Source organism: Pipistrellus kuhlii, unplaced genomic scaffold, assembly GCF_014108245.1.
Source record: "Pipistrellus kuhlii isolate mPipKuh1 unplaced genomic scaffold, mPipKuh1.p scaffold_m20_p_14, whole genome shotgun sequence".
Lineage (NCBI taxonomy): Eukaryota > Metazoa > Chordata > Mammalia > Chiroptera > Vespertilionidae > Pipistrellus > Pipistrellus kuhlii.
In genome coordinates this window covers 10,113,505-10,132,806 of record NW_023425449.1, presented here as the reverse complement: position 1 = coordinate 10,132,806, position 19,302 = coordinate 10,113,505, and the positions used below count along the sequence as shown (strand labels likewise).

General features: G+C 43.6%; 2 protein-coding genes and 1 long non-coding RNA gene across 8 annotated transcripts in view; 1 reads left to right on the top strand and 2 right to left on the bottom strand.

The window, feature by feature from the left end:
* Window positions 1-3,883: 3,883 nt before the first annotated feature.
* On the bottom strand, window positions 3,884-8,907 carry LOC123652292. The gene is made up of 2 exons (XR_006741551.1): window positions 8,861-8,907; window positions 3,884-4,236 (listed from the first exon to the last, which is right to left on the bottom strand). It is a non-coding gene; the product is annotated as an uncharacterized LOC123652292 (long non-coding RNA).
* A 97-nt stretch (window positions 8,908-9,004) lies between these two features.
* Window positions 9,005-10,167, bottom strand: LOC123652334. Its single transcript, XM_045581593.1, has 4 exons — window positions 9,974-10,167; window positions 9,804-9,885; window positions 9,241-9,530; window positions 9,005-9,126 (listed from the first exon to the last, which is right to left on the bottom strand). The coding sequence occupies exons 1-4, from the start codon at window positions 10,165-10,167 to the stop codon at window positions 9,063-9,065; spliced, it is 630 nt and encodes a 209-aa protein (XP_045437549.1). The 3' UTR covers window positions 9,005-9,062.
* The window catches only part of GRHL2 (grainyhead like transcription factor 2), a 115,169-nt gene continuing 105,754 nt past the window's right edge, over window positions 9,888-19,302 (top strand). Inside the window, exon 1 of one of the 6 annotated variants that reach the window (XM_036436688.2) lies at window positions 9,888-10,080. Coding sequence is in view for 2 of the 6 variants with exons in the window: in XM_036436691.1 (XP_036292584.1) it covers window positions 10,277-10,296 (20 nt within the window). In the remaining 4 variants the exon portion in view is untranslated. Of the gene's footprint in view, window positions 10,360-19,302 lie in introns of all 6 variants that reach the window. The other 5 variants (XM_036436686.2, XM_036436687.2, XM_036436691.1 and 2 more) reach the window with 5 other exon arrangements.

Genomic DNA, 19,302 nt, shown 5'->3' with positions numbered 1-19,302 from the left:
TATCCTTCCTTCCTTCCTTCCTTCCAATTTGGACAGCCTACTGACCCAGATAATTTAGTAAAAAGAATGCCCTGAAACCCACCCAGCATGGCTCAGTGGTTGAGCATCACCCTAAGAACCAGGAGGTCACAGTTCGATTCCTGGTCAGGTTATGGCTCAATCCCTCGTGGGGGGCATGCAGGAAGCAGCCGATCAATAATTTGTTCTTATCATTGATGTTTCTATTCCTCTCTCTCTCTCTCTCTCTCTTCTTTCCTCTCTAAAATCAATTAAAAAATAAAAAAGACTGTCCTATCCCCACTATGCTTCATATAGCTTTGTCATAAATGAAAATGTGAGGGTCTATTTTGTCCATTAGTTTTTCAAGTTATTTTTTTTTTAAGCTTTGAAAATATGATAGGCAGCTTCCATCATGGCCCCAATGATCTCACCTCCTGATATTTACACCTACGTATAGTTCTCTTCCACATCACACCAAGATTGGTTTGTGTGACCAATAGAATACAGCATAGGGGAGAGTATGCCACTTTCAAAATTAGGTTATGAAAAATGCTGAGGCTTCTGTTTTGCATTCTCCCTCTCCCTCTCTCTCTCTCCCTCTCCCTCTTTTTCCCCTCTCTCATTTTAACAAATGCCAGCAGTCATTTCTTCAGTATATTCAGACATCCCCATGGAGAGATTCACATGGCAAGTATCTGAGCCCCCATCCAAGTCTGTGGAACAACCACATAAGTGAACTTGAAAAGAGATCCTCTAGCCTTTAGATGACTGTGACCTGGCTGATAGCTTGACCGCAACCTCATGACAGACCCTGAGCTAGAACCACCCAGCAGAGCTGCTCCCAGATTCCTAACACTCAGAAACTGTGTGAGATAATAAATATGCATCTCTAACATCCTAAGAATCAGGGAGGGCATCTGAATTGGGCAACACTATAAGGGTTCACCTCCCTGAAAATTTGCCCTCTTCTAACTTGGAAAACTACTACCTGGGCACCAGTCATAGCCTCAGAAGCCCTCCTTCATCTGGCTGCTCCGTCTACCACCCAACCAACGACAATCCCCTTCCCGATGGGCTGGACCGCCACATCCCCCTTCTCTCTTCACACACATCTTGGCCCGAAGCTCTCCAACTAGAGATGGGAAAAGTACAGTGAAAAGATGTGCTAGGCTTTTGTTGTGCCCAAAACCTCTGATACAGGCATGGACCAGTGTGTGCTTCAGAGACAGAGACCTGCCTAGTCTCTCCAGAGAACCCTGGAAAAGGTCAGAACATTCTGCCAGGACCACCCAAGAAAGTATTGAGATCACATGATACAGGAGAGGTTATAGGACTGTCCCAAGAAACAGGTTAGAAAATACAATCAAATAATCCCCATCAGTGAATGCCACAAATAATTGCCGTAAATATTTTGCTGTCTGAATCTCAATGCTCTCAACTGGCTTATACTTACTCATGTCTCTTGGCTTGATATGCTAGATTCATGGCCCAGCATTGATATCTGCTTTTGCCTTAAGGTCTTTTTTTTTCTTTTTTTTTCCCCCCTGGCATTTTTGATCCACTTCTCAATTTTCATGCATGGTTTATGGCTCTGCTTATATTATTATTTTTTTAAATATATTTTATTTACTTTTTACAGAGAGGAAGAGAGAGGGATAGAGAGTTAGAAACATCGTGATAAGAGAATCATCGATCAGCTGCCTCCTGCACACCGCCTACTGGAGATGTACCCACAACCAAGGTACATGCCTTTGACTGGAATTGAACCTGGGACCTCTCAGTCCGCAGGCCGACGCTCTATCCATTGAGCCAAACCGGTTTTGGTGTCTGCTTATGTTATAATTTGGGGGTATTCTCAAGCCTTGGACAGGAATAGTTCATTCCAGTTTGTAGCTCTGCAGACTCCATATTTGGCCACACCCAACTCAGGTCTCCTTATGCAGAAGTCCAGTAAAGATGGATTCAGGTAACGGGAGTTTGAAGAACCTCTCTGTTGGTAGATTAGGTGACCTTATGTGTACTGAGGAATAGCGGAAGGTTTTTAAACAGGGAAGGAGCAGTTACATGTCATTAGGTTACTTGAATATGCTTTTCCAGCTCCAGGCATTTTCAAGACAATATTGAGGCATCCACAATGGGCATGCCTCATTAAAAATCTCAGCCAGAACATTCTGTTCTTCCGTAGCCCTAGCTATGGTCTCTGGGTTCTCATTTTGGCATTTTTTCCCCTTAGGTAAATGTCATCTCTTCTCAGTTTATTTATAGATCATGTAGAGCATCAAAGCAACAATAAATTCCCAAAATAGGGAGAGTTGCTCTGATGATCAATGGGATACATGAAAAGCATTTTATGCAAGAATAAAAATGAAGAGTGTGGCATTAATATAATGTCCCACAACCACCCTCATTCTCTCCATCAACCCAATATGTGTTTTATTCCTTCAAAACCATGCCTAAAGTGTTCTTCCACAAAGCCTTTCCTGACCAAATCTACCACATTTTGAAACAGGAAGAACTTCTTCACATCTAGGAGATGACATTGTACAGATTTTGCAAAAAGACAGATCAAGATTTGAATTTCAGATCTGCTATTTACATTACCCAAAATAAAGGTAAAATAAATCACCTACTTATACAGCTTACTAATAATCCATGTGGTACCACTGTTGATTTTATTTTTTTAACCAAACACCAGTCCCCCACTACTTTCTTGTTATAACAACCCTGATTTGTTCATATACCCAGTGGAAATTCCTTAATCTCATGAAAGGTGGATCCAGCTCATGATTCATAGTGGTCATGTGACCCAGTTCTGGCCAATGAGAAATATTGGGACATCTGATGGGGGTTTCTGGGAAAGATTTTTCATTCCTGAGATGTGTTCCTTATTTATCTTCTTCCTACTTTTAAATTTGGTTGCATAAGAATACTTTTTACATGATACTTTTTATCGTGAGAGGCAGAAAAGTGCAAAGAGCTTTGGAGCTGCCAATCAAATGTCAGCAATTCCTATTCCCTGCACCAGCTCCCAGACTTCTTATCAGGCAAGAAAAAGTAACTGGTCTTGAGTAAAGACCCTACTAGCTTGCTGCTCTTTTGCTCACTACTGAAAGCATTCTCACTGTTATAATTGCCTATCTCATGTAATACTATCAAAACTTAACTGAGGAACCCAACTGGAAGCCTGGAATATTCTATTAATGCTTATAGAATTCATTTATTTACTCAACATTGTTGAGGAAGATGCTCAATTTGATATTGTCTCTTTCAAAGTTCTTCAAGTTGTAGAATAGGAAGGATGTTCATAATTCAGAGTATTTGTTGCTTACTCATCAAACATCTGCCAAATGCTACCTATAGTGTTAGGCACTAGGGAGATAATGATGAGCCAGTAATACGCATCATCTCTGTCCGCATGGAGCTTAGAGTCTAGTGGAAGAGGATGGTCAATGATCAAATACATCACACAGGAATGTGAAATTACAACTGTGATAAGTGTTTTCAAGAAGAGGAGTGTGATGCTATGTAAATAAATAATGGAGAAATGTATTTTCCCAATATACCTGTCCCTGACCTGGGAGAGCCCAAGAGGCTTTCTTGAGGACCAGATGATTGAGCAGGTTGGTCAGATTAGGAGATAGTCAGAGAAGGAGAAAAAGGAGCAAGAGTTTTAAGGAGACGGAAGAGTAATTGCAAAGACCCTGGGCAAGAGGGAACATATATGTTTGTGATCTGTACTTTTATTTTATGAATTAATTCTATCTCTATTGAAATTGTATATATGTGTATATAAACTATTTATGTATCTAAAGCTATATACATAGTTTTAAAAATAAAATAATTACACTGGGTAATAACATTGAAAATAACATTAATATTATTTAAAAAAATAATCCATGCTTTATTCTTTTCCACATTCCAATCCTATTCCTAAGAGGCAACAGTTTATTTTATTTTTTTATTACTGTAGCTTCTTTAAAAATAAAATCCTAGCCTTTACTTCCAAATTTCTAAATATTAAGCCTGTTGGTTAACCTAGAACACATGCCCAGTTTTTGCTTTCTATATCTTTATGGGGTTTTACAGGCTAAACAGCCTTGATCCTCAGTATCTGCATAAGATCATGTTCACCTGTCTTGGCTGGGTTAAATCGGTTCTTCTCCTGTAGTCAGTTTGCACTTTTCAAATTTTGTTGTCATCTTTAACCTTCTCATTTCCTCTCTTATTTTTCTATCACTGGAAAAGGGTTAAGCAAAAAGACAAACAATAAACAAACTCATAGACACAGACAACAGCATGGTGATTAGCAGAGGAGAAGGGGTGTGGAGGGAGGTAGAAGAGGGTATGGGGGATAAACATGATACAAGGAGACTTTACTTGGGGTGGTAATCACACAATGCAATATACAAATGGTATATTGTAGAACTGTATATCTGAAACCTATATAATTTTATTAACCAATGTCACCCCAATAAATTCAATAAAAAATAAATATACCTCCAAAAAACAAAAGAGGGAATTAAGACCCAGTTGGTGTGACTCAGTGGTTGAGCATTGACCCAGGAACCAGGAGCTCATGGTCTGATTCACAGTAGGAGCGCATGCCTGGGTTGCAGTCTCAGTCCCCAGTAGGGGGCATGCAGGAGGCAGCCAATAGAGGATGATTCTTTCTCATCATTGATGTCTCTATCTTTCTCTCCTTTCATCTGTCTGAAATCAATAAAGCCATATATATATATATATTATATATATAATATATATTATATAATATACAGTATATTTTAAATATATTATATATGTGTTATATATATATATATATATATATATATATATATATATATATATATATATATATATTAAAAGGAAGTAAGATTCAATGCACTATGTTTTTTCAGGACATGCTTTCTGTTGAAGAGTTCCCCATGGCCAGCCCACACAACAGAAATGTGTGCTATCCTGAAGGAAATATGCAAACTTCAGCTAGCTGCTGGCTGAATTTCACGCTGCTAGTTCAAGAGCCATCATGAAATCCGTAAGTGTTCATGCAAATATGCATATCCATGCTACCACGAAAAACAGAAGTGGCTTCAAACTGCAAGGGAACTGCAACTTAATGCTCAGTTTGTTAAGTTATAACACTATAATACTGTAGAGACAGTATTATATTTCAAATTCAGGTCTCTAGGTACATTCCATTCTTCCCAAAGCTGCTTCTTATGGACAATAGATGATCAAACAACTTAGTGTTTTTACAGTGCAAAACAACCTATGAGATACCACTTACCATTGACTCCACAGTGAATTTAACAACAGATCTATTGGAATAGCCCTGTGTATGATAACATGTAGGGGGCAAACAGGGAGCAGGCTGACTCTTTAGATCAGATCTATAACCCTTTCAAACTTGATATTTCCCCGATGCCTGAGAAGTACTATCCTTCTCCCCAGTCTCACTATAAGAGACTTGCCTTTATGACAATTTAGCATCAAATACTGTATATTTTACTTTATGAAAATGGGATTAGCCATCATAATACAGTAGGTGCTAACAACCACTACTAAAATAAAAAAATAATTATACTATTTTTTCTTCCCTGGAAATGTAATTAAAGCTTTAACTTTATAAATAAAATAATTTACTCTCAAAACAGTACTCTCTTAACACGACCTTTTCATATAAAAATTTACTTTGTGGCTGCTGCCTAAAACGACCATTAAATTAAATGGGGCTGAAACTCCTAAGTTTATGATGAGTGCTGTGGCAAATTCGAGGTTCTTCTTCTCTTCCTTCTTCTATGTGCTAACTGCTCCAATTAGGGGTAATGATCACCCAGCTGGTGTGGCTCAGTGTTTGAGTGTTGACCTATAAACCAGGAGATCACAGTTCAATTCCCAGTCAGGGCACCTGCCTTGGTTGTGTGCAGGCTACGTCCCCATTGGGGGGTGTGCAGGAGGCAGCTGAGCGATGATTCTCTCTCATCATTGATGTCCCTATCTTTCTTACCCTCTGCCTTCTTCTCTGAAGTCAATAAAAATTTATATATTTTAAAAAGGACAATGGTCAACCATTATATAAACAGTCACTAGGTTGATAATGGAATAATCAAGACAGGTAAAATCCACCTTACCTCATGGTTATTGAAAGTTGTTGGAAAACTCTATATCGGCTAAGGATGCATTACTTTCTCCTGTCAGTGTAATTGACTGATGTGTTTCAAACTCCAATCCGTATCAGAACCACCTGTAGGGCTGTTAGAAATAGACTCCTGCCCACCTACTTGAGTATCTGCTTCAGTAGGTCTGGGATGAATTGATGAATGAATATGCATTTCTAACGAGTTCCCAAGTGATCTGATGTTGATTGTCCACCCAGAGGCCACACTTTGGGAACCACTGCTGTGCTTAAGTATTTATGGATAAAGATATTTAAGGAGAAAAACTCTCACGGTGGGTGTGGCAGTAACTTTCACATTGATTTACAATTCTTCTGCCAGAAGAATTAAAACAACTGGGTGATAATTTAAAATGGTCCCCGAGGTCCTTCTCCTCCACCAACCTCGCCCAGGGATTCCAAAGCTGAAGGAGAGGTGAGAAGCAGGGGGCTGAGTGAATGTGGGCATTTGCAGTTGTTAGAGCCTCAGGTCCGCATTTCACTCCTAGCAGACAGGTGGTTACAACTCCAGCAGGAGAAACATTCGAGAGGCTCCTACACCAGGCAGCAACAAAGACCGGAGTGATGTACCTTTTCTCTCAACCTCTTCCAGAATAGTGGCAGCCAGGTGAATGTCCCTTTAGGAAAGAGATACAGATATTCCTTCTGAGAAACTGAAGAGCCTGAAAGATCAAACTCATTTCTGACATTTGGGGGTTCTTCTACAGAAGGACTAGCTCTCACCTGATCACCGGACGTCCAACCTACCGATGTGCAGGTCCACTTCTTACCCCTTACACATAGTCTCTGGTGGGTTTTATGACTTTCTTCTTCAGTATGAATAGTCAAAGGTTTGCAGGCATTTGAGGAAAGCCTCTTACATGATGGGACTACAACAAATACTTGGGGGCGGGAGGGGGGCGGGGGGAGAAAGAGGGAGGAATGGGGAGAAACCAGAAGCAGAAAGAAGGCAGGAAGCAGAAAACCCTATAGGAACTGTTTTCAAAAGAAAAGAAATTATTCCAACTGTGACATGTTCATAGAATTCTATGTTTATAATAACATAAAACACCTGGCTGGTGTGGCTCAGTTGTTCTGTGCACCGAAAGGTTGTTGGTTCGATGCCGGGTCAGGGCACATGCCTAGTTTGCAGGCTCCATCCCCAGTGGGGGATGTGCAGGAGGCAGCTGATTGACATTCTCTCTCACATTGTTTCCCCCCACCTTCCCTTTCTCTCCCCACTTTCTTTCTAAAAATCAACAAAAATATTAAAGAATAACATAAAACATGAAAAGAGTTCTTAGAATAACTGAGATAAAATCAATAGAAAGTAAAGTAAGGAACTATTCCCCCAAATAGAAAAGATTAAGAGATTTTCAAAGGAAAGGAAAAAATTCTAAGATTAATCTAGAGGATTCAATAATCCAATTAAGAGTTTCAAAAAAGAAATGAGTGGACAAAAATCGAGGACTTACTATGTGTTTAGGCATTATTCTAAGTGGCTGATATATATCAGTGAGGAAATTACTATTATTACTTCCATATGTGTATATATATATAACTTATAACAATAATATATATATATATATATATATTATTGTTATAAGTGAGGAAACTGAAGCATAGCAAGAATAAGTGACTTGCTGAAGGACATGTAGTAGAGGCATGATTTGAACTTAGGCAAATCTTTGCCATTGACCCAGCACATAATTATGAAATTTCAAAATGTAAGAGGTAAAGGGATTCTTCTAAAAGTTTCCAAAAAGAAAAATTGCCGTTCACAAAAGAATGGAGTAAAGGTGACATTGAAATTCTCAACATTGGATGCTAGAAAATAAAAAAGCAATTTCTACAAACTTATGAATGAAAAATTTCAATTTAGAATCCTCATCTCCATTGGACAGGAGGACAGAAGACTTGGAGGGATGTTGCCATGGGAAAAATAAAGTTGACTGTTTGATCATTTGGGAAATAAAATTGATAGTTATTTGATCAACATGTTGTAGAAAAAAATACCAGGTGGGTGCATAACAAAGTAAATATATAAAAGATTTTATAAGAAGGAAACCAACCATAGTTCACCAGTTGGCTCTGCTGACTGGTATGCACAGTCACCAACTACTTACTACCTCTACACTGTGAAAGAGCGTTGGAAGAATGACAGAAGGGGAAGGCGGGTGGGTGTGTATGAGCTGAATCTTTATCTGAGGCAAGAGGTAGTCAACGTGTGCCATCTAAACAGAGAAATCAAGAGATAACAGTAAAATTTATAATTCTGGAAGTAAATGACAAAAGAGACAGCTAAAAGTGGAGTGTGGTTGCCTCTCAGAAGGTGATTAAGAAGGAAGAGAAGAAGTGGGTAATTTAGAATCTTAAAATATTATATTATCTTTAAAAACTGTGAGTATTTCTACTGTCTTTAAAAAGTAAGGACAAACTTTTGAAATTCATTTGCTACTCAGTGAAAACACGGAACAATCAAACATTGTTTCATAATGTAATTTTTAGAAAACATCTGATCCACAAAGATTAAAAGTTGCGTGAACTCTCGCAATGTAACCTGGATAAAATATGGTAAGCTTTTCACATCCCCCTTCCAGTTCCACAATCCATAAGTATGGGCTAGATCCCTATTAAAACAAACACAAAAACACAAAAAACTTGCACAAATACACTTGGGGAGGAGCAGTGATTATACATTAATTGCACCTTTGCTAGTTCGAGTTGTTTCCAACCAGGTGAAGCAGAACCACACACACACACACACACACACACACACACACTCAGAAAAAAGTCAGCTTCATCCTGAATTGTTTCTGTAGCAACCATATTACACTGGAAGGATAAAGCACCTTTGTAGTCACGGCTTCTATTGAATTACAATGTCAATGTTGATGTCTGCCTGGATACGTCAAAAAGACAACAGGTTTATTATGGGACAGGTTCGTGGTTGTTTGCAGCTCTGGAATCCCAAACTGCAGAGTTGAAATGAAAAAAGGTGCGCCGGGAGGCGAGCAATGTATAGTCTGTTCAGCGAAACCTCTTCACTACACCAGTATCACCTGCCCAGCTCTTGAAAGGATGCTCCCCTCTTAGCACAGCTGCAATCTCCTGGGCACAGGTGACGCACCGGGGCGCGGAAGGTGTTGGCTGTGGACAGGTTCACAAAGCCATGACTTAGCACACCCGGCGATCGATCGTTGTGCAGTTTGCCGCCGCCTCTGCGCACAAAGTAAACTTGCAAGTCTTCGGAAACTGTCACACGGTCCTCACTGTGGGCATGAAAAGCCCCGTGGCTGTGCGCTGCGCCTCGGATTCCGGTTGGCTTGGGATTCCCTGAGTCCAGCTCTCCCGAGTCCTTCCGTTCGACCCATAATCCCTAGTGGTGGTTGCAGGTGTTGTTGTTTTTTTTTTTTTTTTTCCTGGTTCCTTCTCTCTTCCCCAAGCCTCCCTCTCCACCCCCATCCCCACCTCCACCTCCCATCCCCACCCCGGCCCCCGCCCCCGCGCCCGCCACACCCCGGGCCGGCCAGCGGGGAAGAAGGACAACGTGTTGCAGCGTGAAGTCAACTCGAGGCCCCGACCCCGGGCTCCCGCTCGGGGCCACTTCGGAGGAGCGCGTTACCTGCGCCGGGCGCCGGGCCTTCCTTACCTGGGCGCGCCTCTGCCAATGGCAGCGCACCTGAGCGCGCCCGCAGCCAATCAGCGCGCGGCTCGGCCCTCGGGCCCGTACCCTTTAGTGAAAGAATTCGGCTCCTGGCGAGAAAGTTACCTGGGGCCCCGACCCAGTCCGCGCCGCGTTCCGCTCGGGGGACGGCCCACTTTGCCGCGATCCGGGAGGACCCCGCGCCGCCCGCCCGCCCGCCCGCCCGCCTCCGAGCGCGGGCCCCATGTGAGGGGCCCCTCCTCTGTCCCACCTTTCCGGCTAGGTGAGGGCGCGGGCGAGCCGAGCCGGAGAGAGAGTGGCGCGGGGGGAACGGGAAAAGCAGAATTACCTGTAGCTCTTGTTCTGCCATCTCGGGCGGGCGCGCTCTCACACACCTTCACCTGCACAGACTTGAAAGTCCAGTTTCACCGGGAGGCTGAGGCTCCGGGAAAAAGGGGAGCGAGTTCATTGGATCAAACATGTCACAAGAGTCGGACAAGTAAGTGGATCACACGCGCCGGCTGCTGCTACTGCTACTACCACTTTGGGCTGATGGCAACTGGTTTGTTATGGTTTTTTGCTTTTTTTTTTTTTTTTTTAAGTTGCTATTGTTGGTAAAAAAATTTTTTTTTTCTTTTTCTTTTTTGGTGTGTCCAGAACCCCCCCCCCTTTCCCCCCCCCCTTCCCCAGATTAAATTTCTACCTACCCTGGTTCAAGGGGGGGAGAAACCCTACAAGAATGTGAATGTTGAATACCCGTCCCCCCGTCCCCCCCTCCCCTTTTGGGCCTTGATGTTTTTTTCTTCTTTCCTCCCTCCCTTTACGAAAGACCTGAACCCCCCAACCCCCCTTCCGTCTCCCCCGACGAGTGCTTGGCTAGTGACAGAGGTTGGGGTGGCCCAGGGCGGGAGGCCTGTTGTTCCCCTCTCTTCTTCGGGGGCCCCCCACCTCCTCCAGGCTTCCAGGGCCATTTGGAGGTGCAGCCGGGGCTCCTGCCGAGGTGCCCAGAGGGCCTGCTTGGAAGGGCGAGCGGGTCTCTCGGCGGCTTTTGTGTGAGCGCAACACAAAGAGCCTTTATCCCGGGGCAGAAACGGCCATCTTCCCCTTCCCGCACCGGCCCGGGCGCTGCGTGTGCGCCCCCGACGGGAGGCGCCCGGGGTCCAGGGGGGCCGCCTGGGGTCCCTGCGCGCGGCCCCGCTCCCAGCCCCCCGGGCGCCCCCGCTTTGTTTGGCGAATTCAGGACGGAGCGCGAGGCCAGGGCCTTTGGGGAAAGAGAGGAACTGATTTCAGGCGTCTGGGGGTTGGGGGGGGGGACCCCCAAGGGTCGCCTGCAACTTGTCGATCCTCCCCATCCCTCCCCCCAACGCCCTCGTTCCCGTGTCCGGACGCCTTTGGGGCGCCCCTGCGGCCCGGGCTCTCCACGCCGGAGGCCGCCACCTCGGGCGTGGCTAGCGGGATGCGTGGGCCGCGCCGGGCCTTCTCGGGGACCCGCCGACGGAGATTTGGGGGGCCCGGGCGGCGGGGCCTCGGGGTCCCCGCGCCTGGAAGGGCGAGCCGGGACTCCCGCGCCTCCTTGCACGTCCGGGGACGGGAGCTCCTGACTCCCGGCGATCGGCGGCCTGCGCGGCCCAGAGGCGCGGTGGCCGGTCCAGCCGCGTCCAGGCGGCCTCCCTCCCGAGCAGGCCGGGCCGCCGCCTCCGGGCGGCTTTGTGCGGGGAGGGGGGTGGGGCCGAGGGCGGGCGCGGGAGGGAGCCGGAGGTGGGTCCCGCGCGGCCTTTCTCGGGATTCGGTGGCGACACTCCTGCCCCCCGCCTCTGGGGCCCGTCCAAGGGCCGGGCACGGGCTGCGGCTGAGGGCAAGTGCGCAGTGGCCACCTTGTTGCTTCCCGTGGTGGCTCCAGCCTGGTGGCCCGGCTGCCCCAAGGGCACCTGGCGAAGGGGGTCTCCTCCAGGGCCGGGGCAGGCCGCGGCCCCTCTCTCCTTGGGGGGCCATTCCCTAATCGAGGGACTCTGGGCAGAGGGCATGCCTTGCGGTGGAGAGGGAGGGGGAGAACGTTTCCGAGGAAAGCCATTATTGGTAGAGTAGGCATATCTAACCACACAGGCTGCCATACTTTAAACAGTGTGCCAGGTATGTGTACCGCTTACCTACCCAGGCAAAGTGAAGTGCGTGCTACCCGGAGGGGTGCGGGTAGGAGGGGCTATGGCTGCATGAATGCCCTTCCCTTCCCCCCAAATTGTCTCTGTGGCTTTTAAGAAATCACCACTCGATTTTGAAAAAACAAAAAACCAAAACATAACGTCAGCAGCCAAAAGCCGAGATGACAGCAGGGTTTTTTTTTTTTGGTTTGGTTTGATCTTCGTGTCAAAAATGGTTCCTAATCTAAGGGAATATCAGCCGAGACTTACTGTAATGCCTCGATTAAATCGCACAATTAACTTCTGGTTGCTCTGCTTGGTTTGGCGATATACAACACCCAACTGCAACGAATTAGGAATGCAAACGGGTGGGATTTATTTTCACCTGTGACCACTTAGCACCAAGGACCCTTGAGTTCGTATTGAAATTGAGTTCTAAATACTAGCAGTCTGGTTTCGCTACATGCATTACTTGATTTTTTATGGGTAATAACCACCTAGGATTACAGATGTACACATTTAATGAAAATCTATCTTTTATCTGTCTATGGTTTCCAAGAGTTAACTTTGCATCCTGGGTGGGAAAAGCAGTCACAGCTGGATCTGCAAAGAGGAGCACCTGTAGACCCCACTCTTCTTGGACGATAGAGAGGTGCTGGAAATTAGTAAATGAATTTTGGATCATTTTTACAAATGATAGCCCAGCTTCCTTAATATTAATAATCTAAGGAGGACTGGCAGGCCCGGTGCAGGTTTTATGTACCTGAAGCTTACGCCATTGGGGATGTCAGGTGGGATGGGGGTGTGGGCTCTTAAGGAAAAGAATCCCTGAGCAGTTGCTGGAGCTACCTGCCTGGCAAGGGAGGGTCCCAAGCTTGGCTTTGTCAGCTTCTGCCTAGGAGGCCTGCCTGTCTTTTCTGAAAGTAACCTAAAGGAGTGCACCCCGGATCTTTTCCCATAAACTTACCAGCGTATAGGTAATTTTTTGGATCGCATGGGAAGGTAATTTCAGTTAACACGTCTAGACTGAAGTAGTTGCATCTTTTTTTTTTTTTTTTTTTTTTTTTCCAATTGTGGGCTTTTTATATGGAAAAATGTCCTGCAATGATGCTGTCACTAATTAAAACAAAGTGATTTTTTTTTTTTTTTTAGCACAGTTTGTCTTAGGACATATTTCAAAATTCTCTGTTCCCCTTTCTTAAATTTTATGAAGATTTATCACTTTTATCAACAAGCATGTTCTAGCAAGGCAATGATAGCTTAGAAACTCATTTTACTACCATATATAAAATAAATATTCAGAGAGAGTATATGTGTGTGTATGTAATATTATTTGATACCTACAGGTCTTTTTCATTACATAAATGTGTTTTCTGATTACCTACTATTTGCAACACATTTCGATAGAAACTACAGGAGAATAAAAAGATGTATAAATTGGGCCATGCCCACAAGAGGCTTATACGTCTAGTTGGAGAGTGAGACATGGACAAACACAATTAAATTTTTTAAAAAATTTTAAATTACAGTTAACATACAATATTATTTGAGTTCTAGGTGTACAACATAGTGATCAGATATATATGTAACTTACAAAGTGACCACCGCAGCAAGTCTAGTACCCATCTGACACCATACATACCACAATATTACTGACTGCATTCCCCATGCTGTGCATTATATCCCTATGACTGTTTTTATAACTGACAATTTACACATCTTAATCCCTTGCCCCTTTTCACCCATCCCCCAAACTCCCTCCCACCTGTTTGTTCTCTGTGTCTATGAGTCTGTTTCTGTTTTGTTTATTTTGTTTTGTGAAATCATTTGGTGTTTGTCTTTCTCTGGCTGACTTACTTTATTTAGCATAATACCTCTCAAGGTCCATCCATGTTGTTTTACATGGCAAGATTTCATTCTTTTTTTATGGCTGAGTAATATTTCATTGCAAAAAACATGGGAAGTGCGTATGCCTTTTTAAATTAGTGTTTTGGATTTCTTTGGATAAATGCCCGGAAGTGAAATTGCAGGGTCATATGATAGTGGAATTGCAGGGTCATATGATAGTTCTATTTTTAATTTTTTTTTTTAGGAACCTCCATATTCTTTCCCATAGTGGATGCACCAATTTACAATCCCACCAACAGTGCAGGAATTTCCTTTTCTCCACATCCTTACCAACACTTGTTGTTTGTTGAGTTATTAATGATAGCTATCCTGACAGGTGTGAGGTGATGTCTCATTGCAGTTTTAATTTGCATTTTCCCAATGATTAGTGATGTTGAACTGAACAGACATAATTTAAAATAAGGCAATACCTGGTAAAGTTACTAAAAGAAAGTACAGGTCATGGTATATCAATCCCCCTTCTTTCTCTTTACCCATCCCACTTTTGCCAAGGACAATTACTTTGAGTCATTCTGTGTGCTTTTTCTTAATGACTCTGGCCATTATTCTAGGAAGGAAACGGAAAACGCCTAACATAGGCATCTCATGTGAAGAGCCTCTTAAGTAATGGGGCGAAACTCTTAAACTTTTACTCTTTAGTTGAATAAATGCACATGCTTGTTTCCACTTGGCTATATAAAATACCTTTTAAGATCACAAATATTAAGAATTAGTCAGATCTTTCTTAAGCCACTAAAAATACACACTCTTTTATTCAACCAATATGTCTTACGTGGCACTATAATACCAGGCTTTGATCCTAACATTGAGATTCATTATGGAATAGAACAAAGTCCCTACCCTGGTGCTGCTTGCATTCTAGTTCGGGAAAATAGTCAATCAAGAAGTAAATAATAACTTAAATAGTGATCAGTGCTATGAAGGAAAGCAAAGCAGCTTGAAGGAATTGATTATAATAGGGATCTATTTTATATAAAGCGGTCAGGGATGGCGTCTCTGATGAGATACCTTTGAGCAGAGACCTGAAGGAATTGAGGATAAAGCACTGGAGATACCTGGGAAACGAGTGTTTTGTAGAGGCAGATGGGAGAGCAAGTGCACAGACTCTGAACTGGGGGAGTGCCTAGCAAGTTCAAGGTCGGATAGGGGCCCACTGTGGGTGAAGCAGAGAGTTAGAGAGATGATGGTCTCATTAAGTAAACAATTCTCTACTTACTAGTAAAAAAAAAAAAAAAAAAGCGGAAGAAATTATATTTATAAGTGGTCCTGGCAGTCAAGAAGTAAATAATCAGCCAATAACGTCAGTCTTGTGTTTCCCAGTTTCCTCAGTTGAATGGTTAGGGTCTCGTGCTCTCTTCCTTACAACAGATGACATTCTGCACACTCTTTCATTTAGAGATGAATAAGTGAGCTCATTCCAGGAGACCTCTGGGAATCGGAACTGAAGAAGAGGGGCCGAATACAGGTGGTGTTTGCTCTGACAACCCTGCTTCCCTAAAACTCTTAATTTGACTTCTCACTCTTCCGGGGCTGTCTTAATCCTTTAACATCAGCTTCCAACAAAAATAAGGTCTGCCTTTCATGCCTTCCTCTTGACCACAGCCGGTTTCTGCCAAGTAGTACCTATCAGAAAACACAGGCTTGTCCATTGTTTGGAACTGAGACGTTGCAAACAGTGTGCTTTGGTTAGTTCCTCATCTTCAGTGAAGTAAAACTAACATACAGGCAGGTAATCTATCTGAAAAATACGAAAATGCTAGAGAACATGAAAACCTGGATGGGTTTTTTTTAAAAAATTAAAGACGATTACGTATGTGCTCAATACTAGAAATCTCCATAGGGATAATCTAAATGACTGCTTCCCAAATTAATCTCGTTATAAAAATATCACCGGAGGCACTTGGTAAAACTACAAGTACCGAGGGCCCTATTCTAAAACTGTGGAATCAGATTCTTCAGAGAGGGACCAGGGCATCTGCATTTAAACAATGTCCTGGTACCTTTTATGATTGGGTTAGTTAGCCAAATAATGCTTTAAGTGAGTACTTAACATTACTTCATGTAATATATTCAGTTTATATGCAATTTCTCAGGTGCATATTAGTGTGTAAGTGAAACAAAACTTGGGGCTTTATTTTATCCTAGAGGCCTGAAGCACGAAATTCGTGCAAGAATAGCACCCCCCCCCTCCCTTCCCCCTCTTCCCTGCACCCGGGACCTGGGTTTCCCTCGCAGCCTCAGCTTTGTCTGGAAGGTCGTCCAGAAGGAAGGATGTCTGGTCTAATTAGCATATTATGCTTTTATTATGCTTCTGGATGAGTGGCTTCTGATAAAATATCTTGGGTTTCTGAATTCTTAGGCCTCCTCTCAATGTCATTTGCTTTCATTGCTTGCTGAACTGCCCCTTCTGGAAGCATGGGGACACCTTGACAGGTCAGTACTTCCAGAGCTGCCTCAGACTCGATTTGGAATGATGTCAGCAGGTGGGCCTCTGCCAGACACGTAGCTAAGCTCAGATCTTAGGCTGGATCCCAACTCACCCGGGAGCTGGAATGGAGTGAGAAGGCCAGTGCTATCTTTCCATAGTTTCACATTAGAACCCAAAACTTGTGCTCATTTTTTCTGAGGACAGTCACGTCATTGAGTTTAGATTCTACTTTGTAATGCAAAGACAGAGATAATGATATCTGATCTAATGCTGGACCCTGGTGGAATGCTCTAATGAGATGTTGGCTGCAGTTGCATTTCTAGAGCTGATGGTAGCTTTAAGTATTGCTCTGATAAGATGGTACTAGGCCTTCTGCTGGCCTATAATTAGGTCCTCTTTAAAGGACCTGACTGTAGAGATCAGGCCATTCCAATGGGCCCTGTGCCATGTGACTTAAGGAGGATTAAAAATAAGTGCCAAAGCAGCCCCTGAGGAGCCCTATCTAATTTCTACTGGACGCTGCAGCGTCAAAAGGAGAATCGAAACAAGTAGCCAGGTAAATCAAACATACGTAGAAACGTTTAAACAACAACAATACCCGATAAGTATTTGTAGGTAATTTAAACAAAATTATTATTTTGATGTTCGGTTATTAAATCTTTTTAGAAAGCCTTAGATCAGTGGTCGGCAAACTCACCAGTACAACAGTACAACAGCTCATTCCAGGAGACCTCTGGGAATCGGAACTAAAGAAGAGGGACCGACTACAGGTGGTGCTTGCTCTGACAACCCTGCCAAATATCAACAGTACAACGATTGAAATTTCTTTTGAGAGCCAATTTTTTTAATCTTAAACTCTATAGGTAGGCACATTGTTATTAACTTAATTAGGGTACCCCTAAGCTGGCCTTTGCTAAAAACGTGGTATTTTGTGGAAGAGCCACACTCAAGGGGTCACAGAGCCGCATGTGGCTCGAGAGTCGCGGTTTGCCGACCACTGCCTTAGATAATTCAAGCAAATGCTTTGTTCCTGTAGCTAGGCATACATCTGGTTAAAAAATGAACAATTTTGTTAAGTAGTATTTTCAATCTCTTACTTCCTAGCTTGAACCAACATTGTCTTCCTCCTTCCCTCCCTTCCTTTCCTTTGTTTCCTGACTTCCCTCCTATATCACTTAGTGGAGATCCACATGTGCACAGCTTCTATGCACAGAGGACAGTGTGAATCTGATGCTAGGCGGTTAGTCAGTGAACTTAGCATTTCCATGATCAGCAGTCTGCCCTTATTACCTGAGCCAAGAAAGAAGATGATGGCAGCAGATGATGTGGCCCCATCTAATATAAGTCGCCTAAGTTTAACCTTGGAAAATGTCTAAGTTCTTCTTAATATAAGGAAAGCCCCATCCTAAATTAATTACCGTTCTCACTCAGGATACTTGGCACTCACTTTGGGGTGTGGACACTCTGTTCTCTTTCAGAAGGTATTCAAAGATTCCTGCTCAATTATTAAAAACTAGGTCTGAGCCGCGATGGAGTAGTGATTGGTTTGGCAAACACTTCCAGGGAAAATTCCTTAGCGAGCAGCAACAGGCTGAATCGGAATTTTCACTTTGGCTCAGGAGGACTAATGGGTTGCTTAGTAATGACAGCATGTACCTGGGGGTCCCTCAGACAGCTTCACAGCTCTTCATATGTAGGCACCCAAAACTGGATTCTCCCTACACTGCACCTGCCCTGCCTTTAGAGCAGTGATTTTCAACCAGCGTGACGCTAGCATGCTTAAAACATGCAGTACATGGCTATTTAAGTCAGGGACACTGACCTTTCCCCCCCTTAGATTGTCAAATAAAAAAATGACCACAGCCAACACAATAGCTCTCTGGTATGAATGAATCAAAATGATTCCTATTTGTTTTGGTCGAATTGGCAAAAATCTTATTTTTTGGTGTGCTACAGAATTTTAGTAATTAGCTTGTGTGCCATGAGATGGAAAAGACCAAAAATCACTGCTGTAGAGATGTGCCTGCTCCTTGGTTCAGGTAGATTGGTTATCTACCTATCCATCTACCCATCACCCATCCAATGACAGTTTCTAATGTAAGCCATCTAATAGCTAATGGTAAGAAGGACTGAACTATAATGGGTTCAATGGAATAGAAGCAGGAAAGTATATCTTTGGGGATCTATTTCCCCTCTTCCCCCTCCATTTTATTGGTAAGAGGGTTAAGAAGTGTTTTGGTGGCTAACAGGATTAGAGCCATATTTCTAAAAAACAGTGTATTTGGATGTGTTATACACAATACCAGCCAAGTACCCATTTTTAGAGTTCTACAGAAAATGCTAGAAAAGCAGATACATTTCAGGGGATTTCAGTGTACATTTTGACAGCAAGTTGGGTTATGGAGATTGTGCATTTGAATGGGTAGTTGGGGGGGGGGGCAGAAAGCAATCACTTACTTTATAATGAACATGGCAGTGAACTTGGTGGGGAGCACTTTTTAAAGGGAGCTGACTTCCCTTTCACCTCTAAGGAAATGCTTCCTTCACCAGCGTGAATGCAGATACTGTCCAGAGCAGAGAAGGAAGGACTGCAAGGTTCTCTTGTTGCTGTTGCTTCTGTTGGTGCCTGCCTTTCATACGAACGCTGAATGTGCAAGCACACTAACCCCCCAGGACCAGGGTCTTTTGTTTTTAAAGGCCCCTGACTTTAGATTGGGGTTTTAGAAAGGGGAAGGTCACAGGGAAGGGAAGAATGGAGAAAGGAGAGGAAGAGAGGGAGCAGGGAGAGATGCTTAGCGGCTGGTGAGTGGCTGGCACTTCTGCAAGTAGAAATTACCATGCTCAGGCTGGGTTCTAGGGTGGGTGGGTGGCATGTGGCTATTTGTCTCCTGGGGAGCTGATTCTAACCTAAAGCCTAGAACCCTAGATCTCGGACACAAGCCTTAGGATCCCATAGGGCCTATGAGTGACCAAGAGTCGGAATTTGAGGTAAACGTTGGACTTGAGAAAAGTACCACTTTCTTCTGTGTTC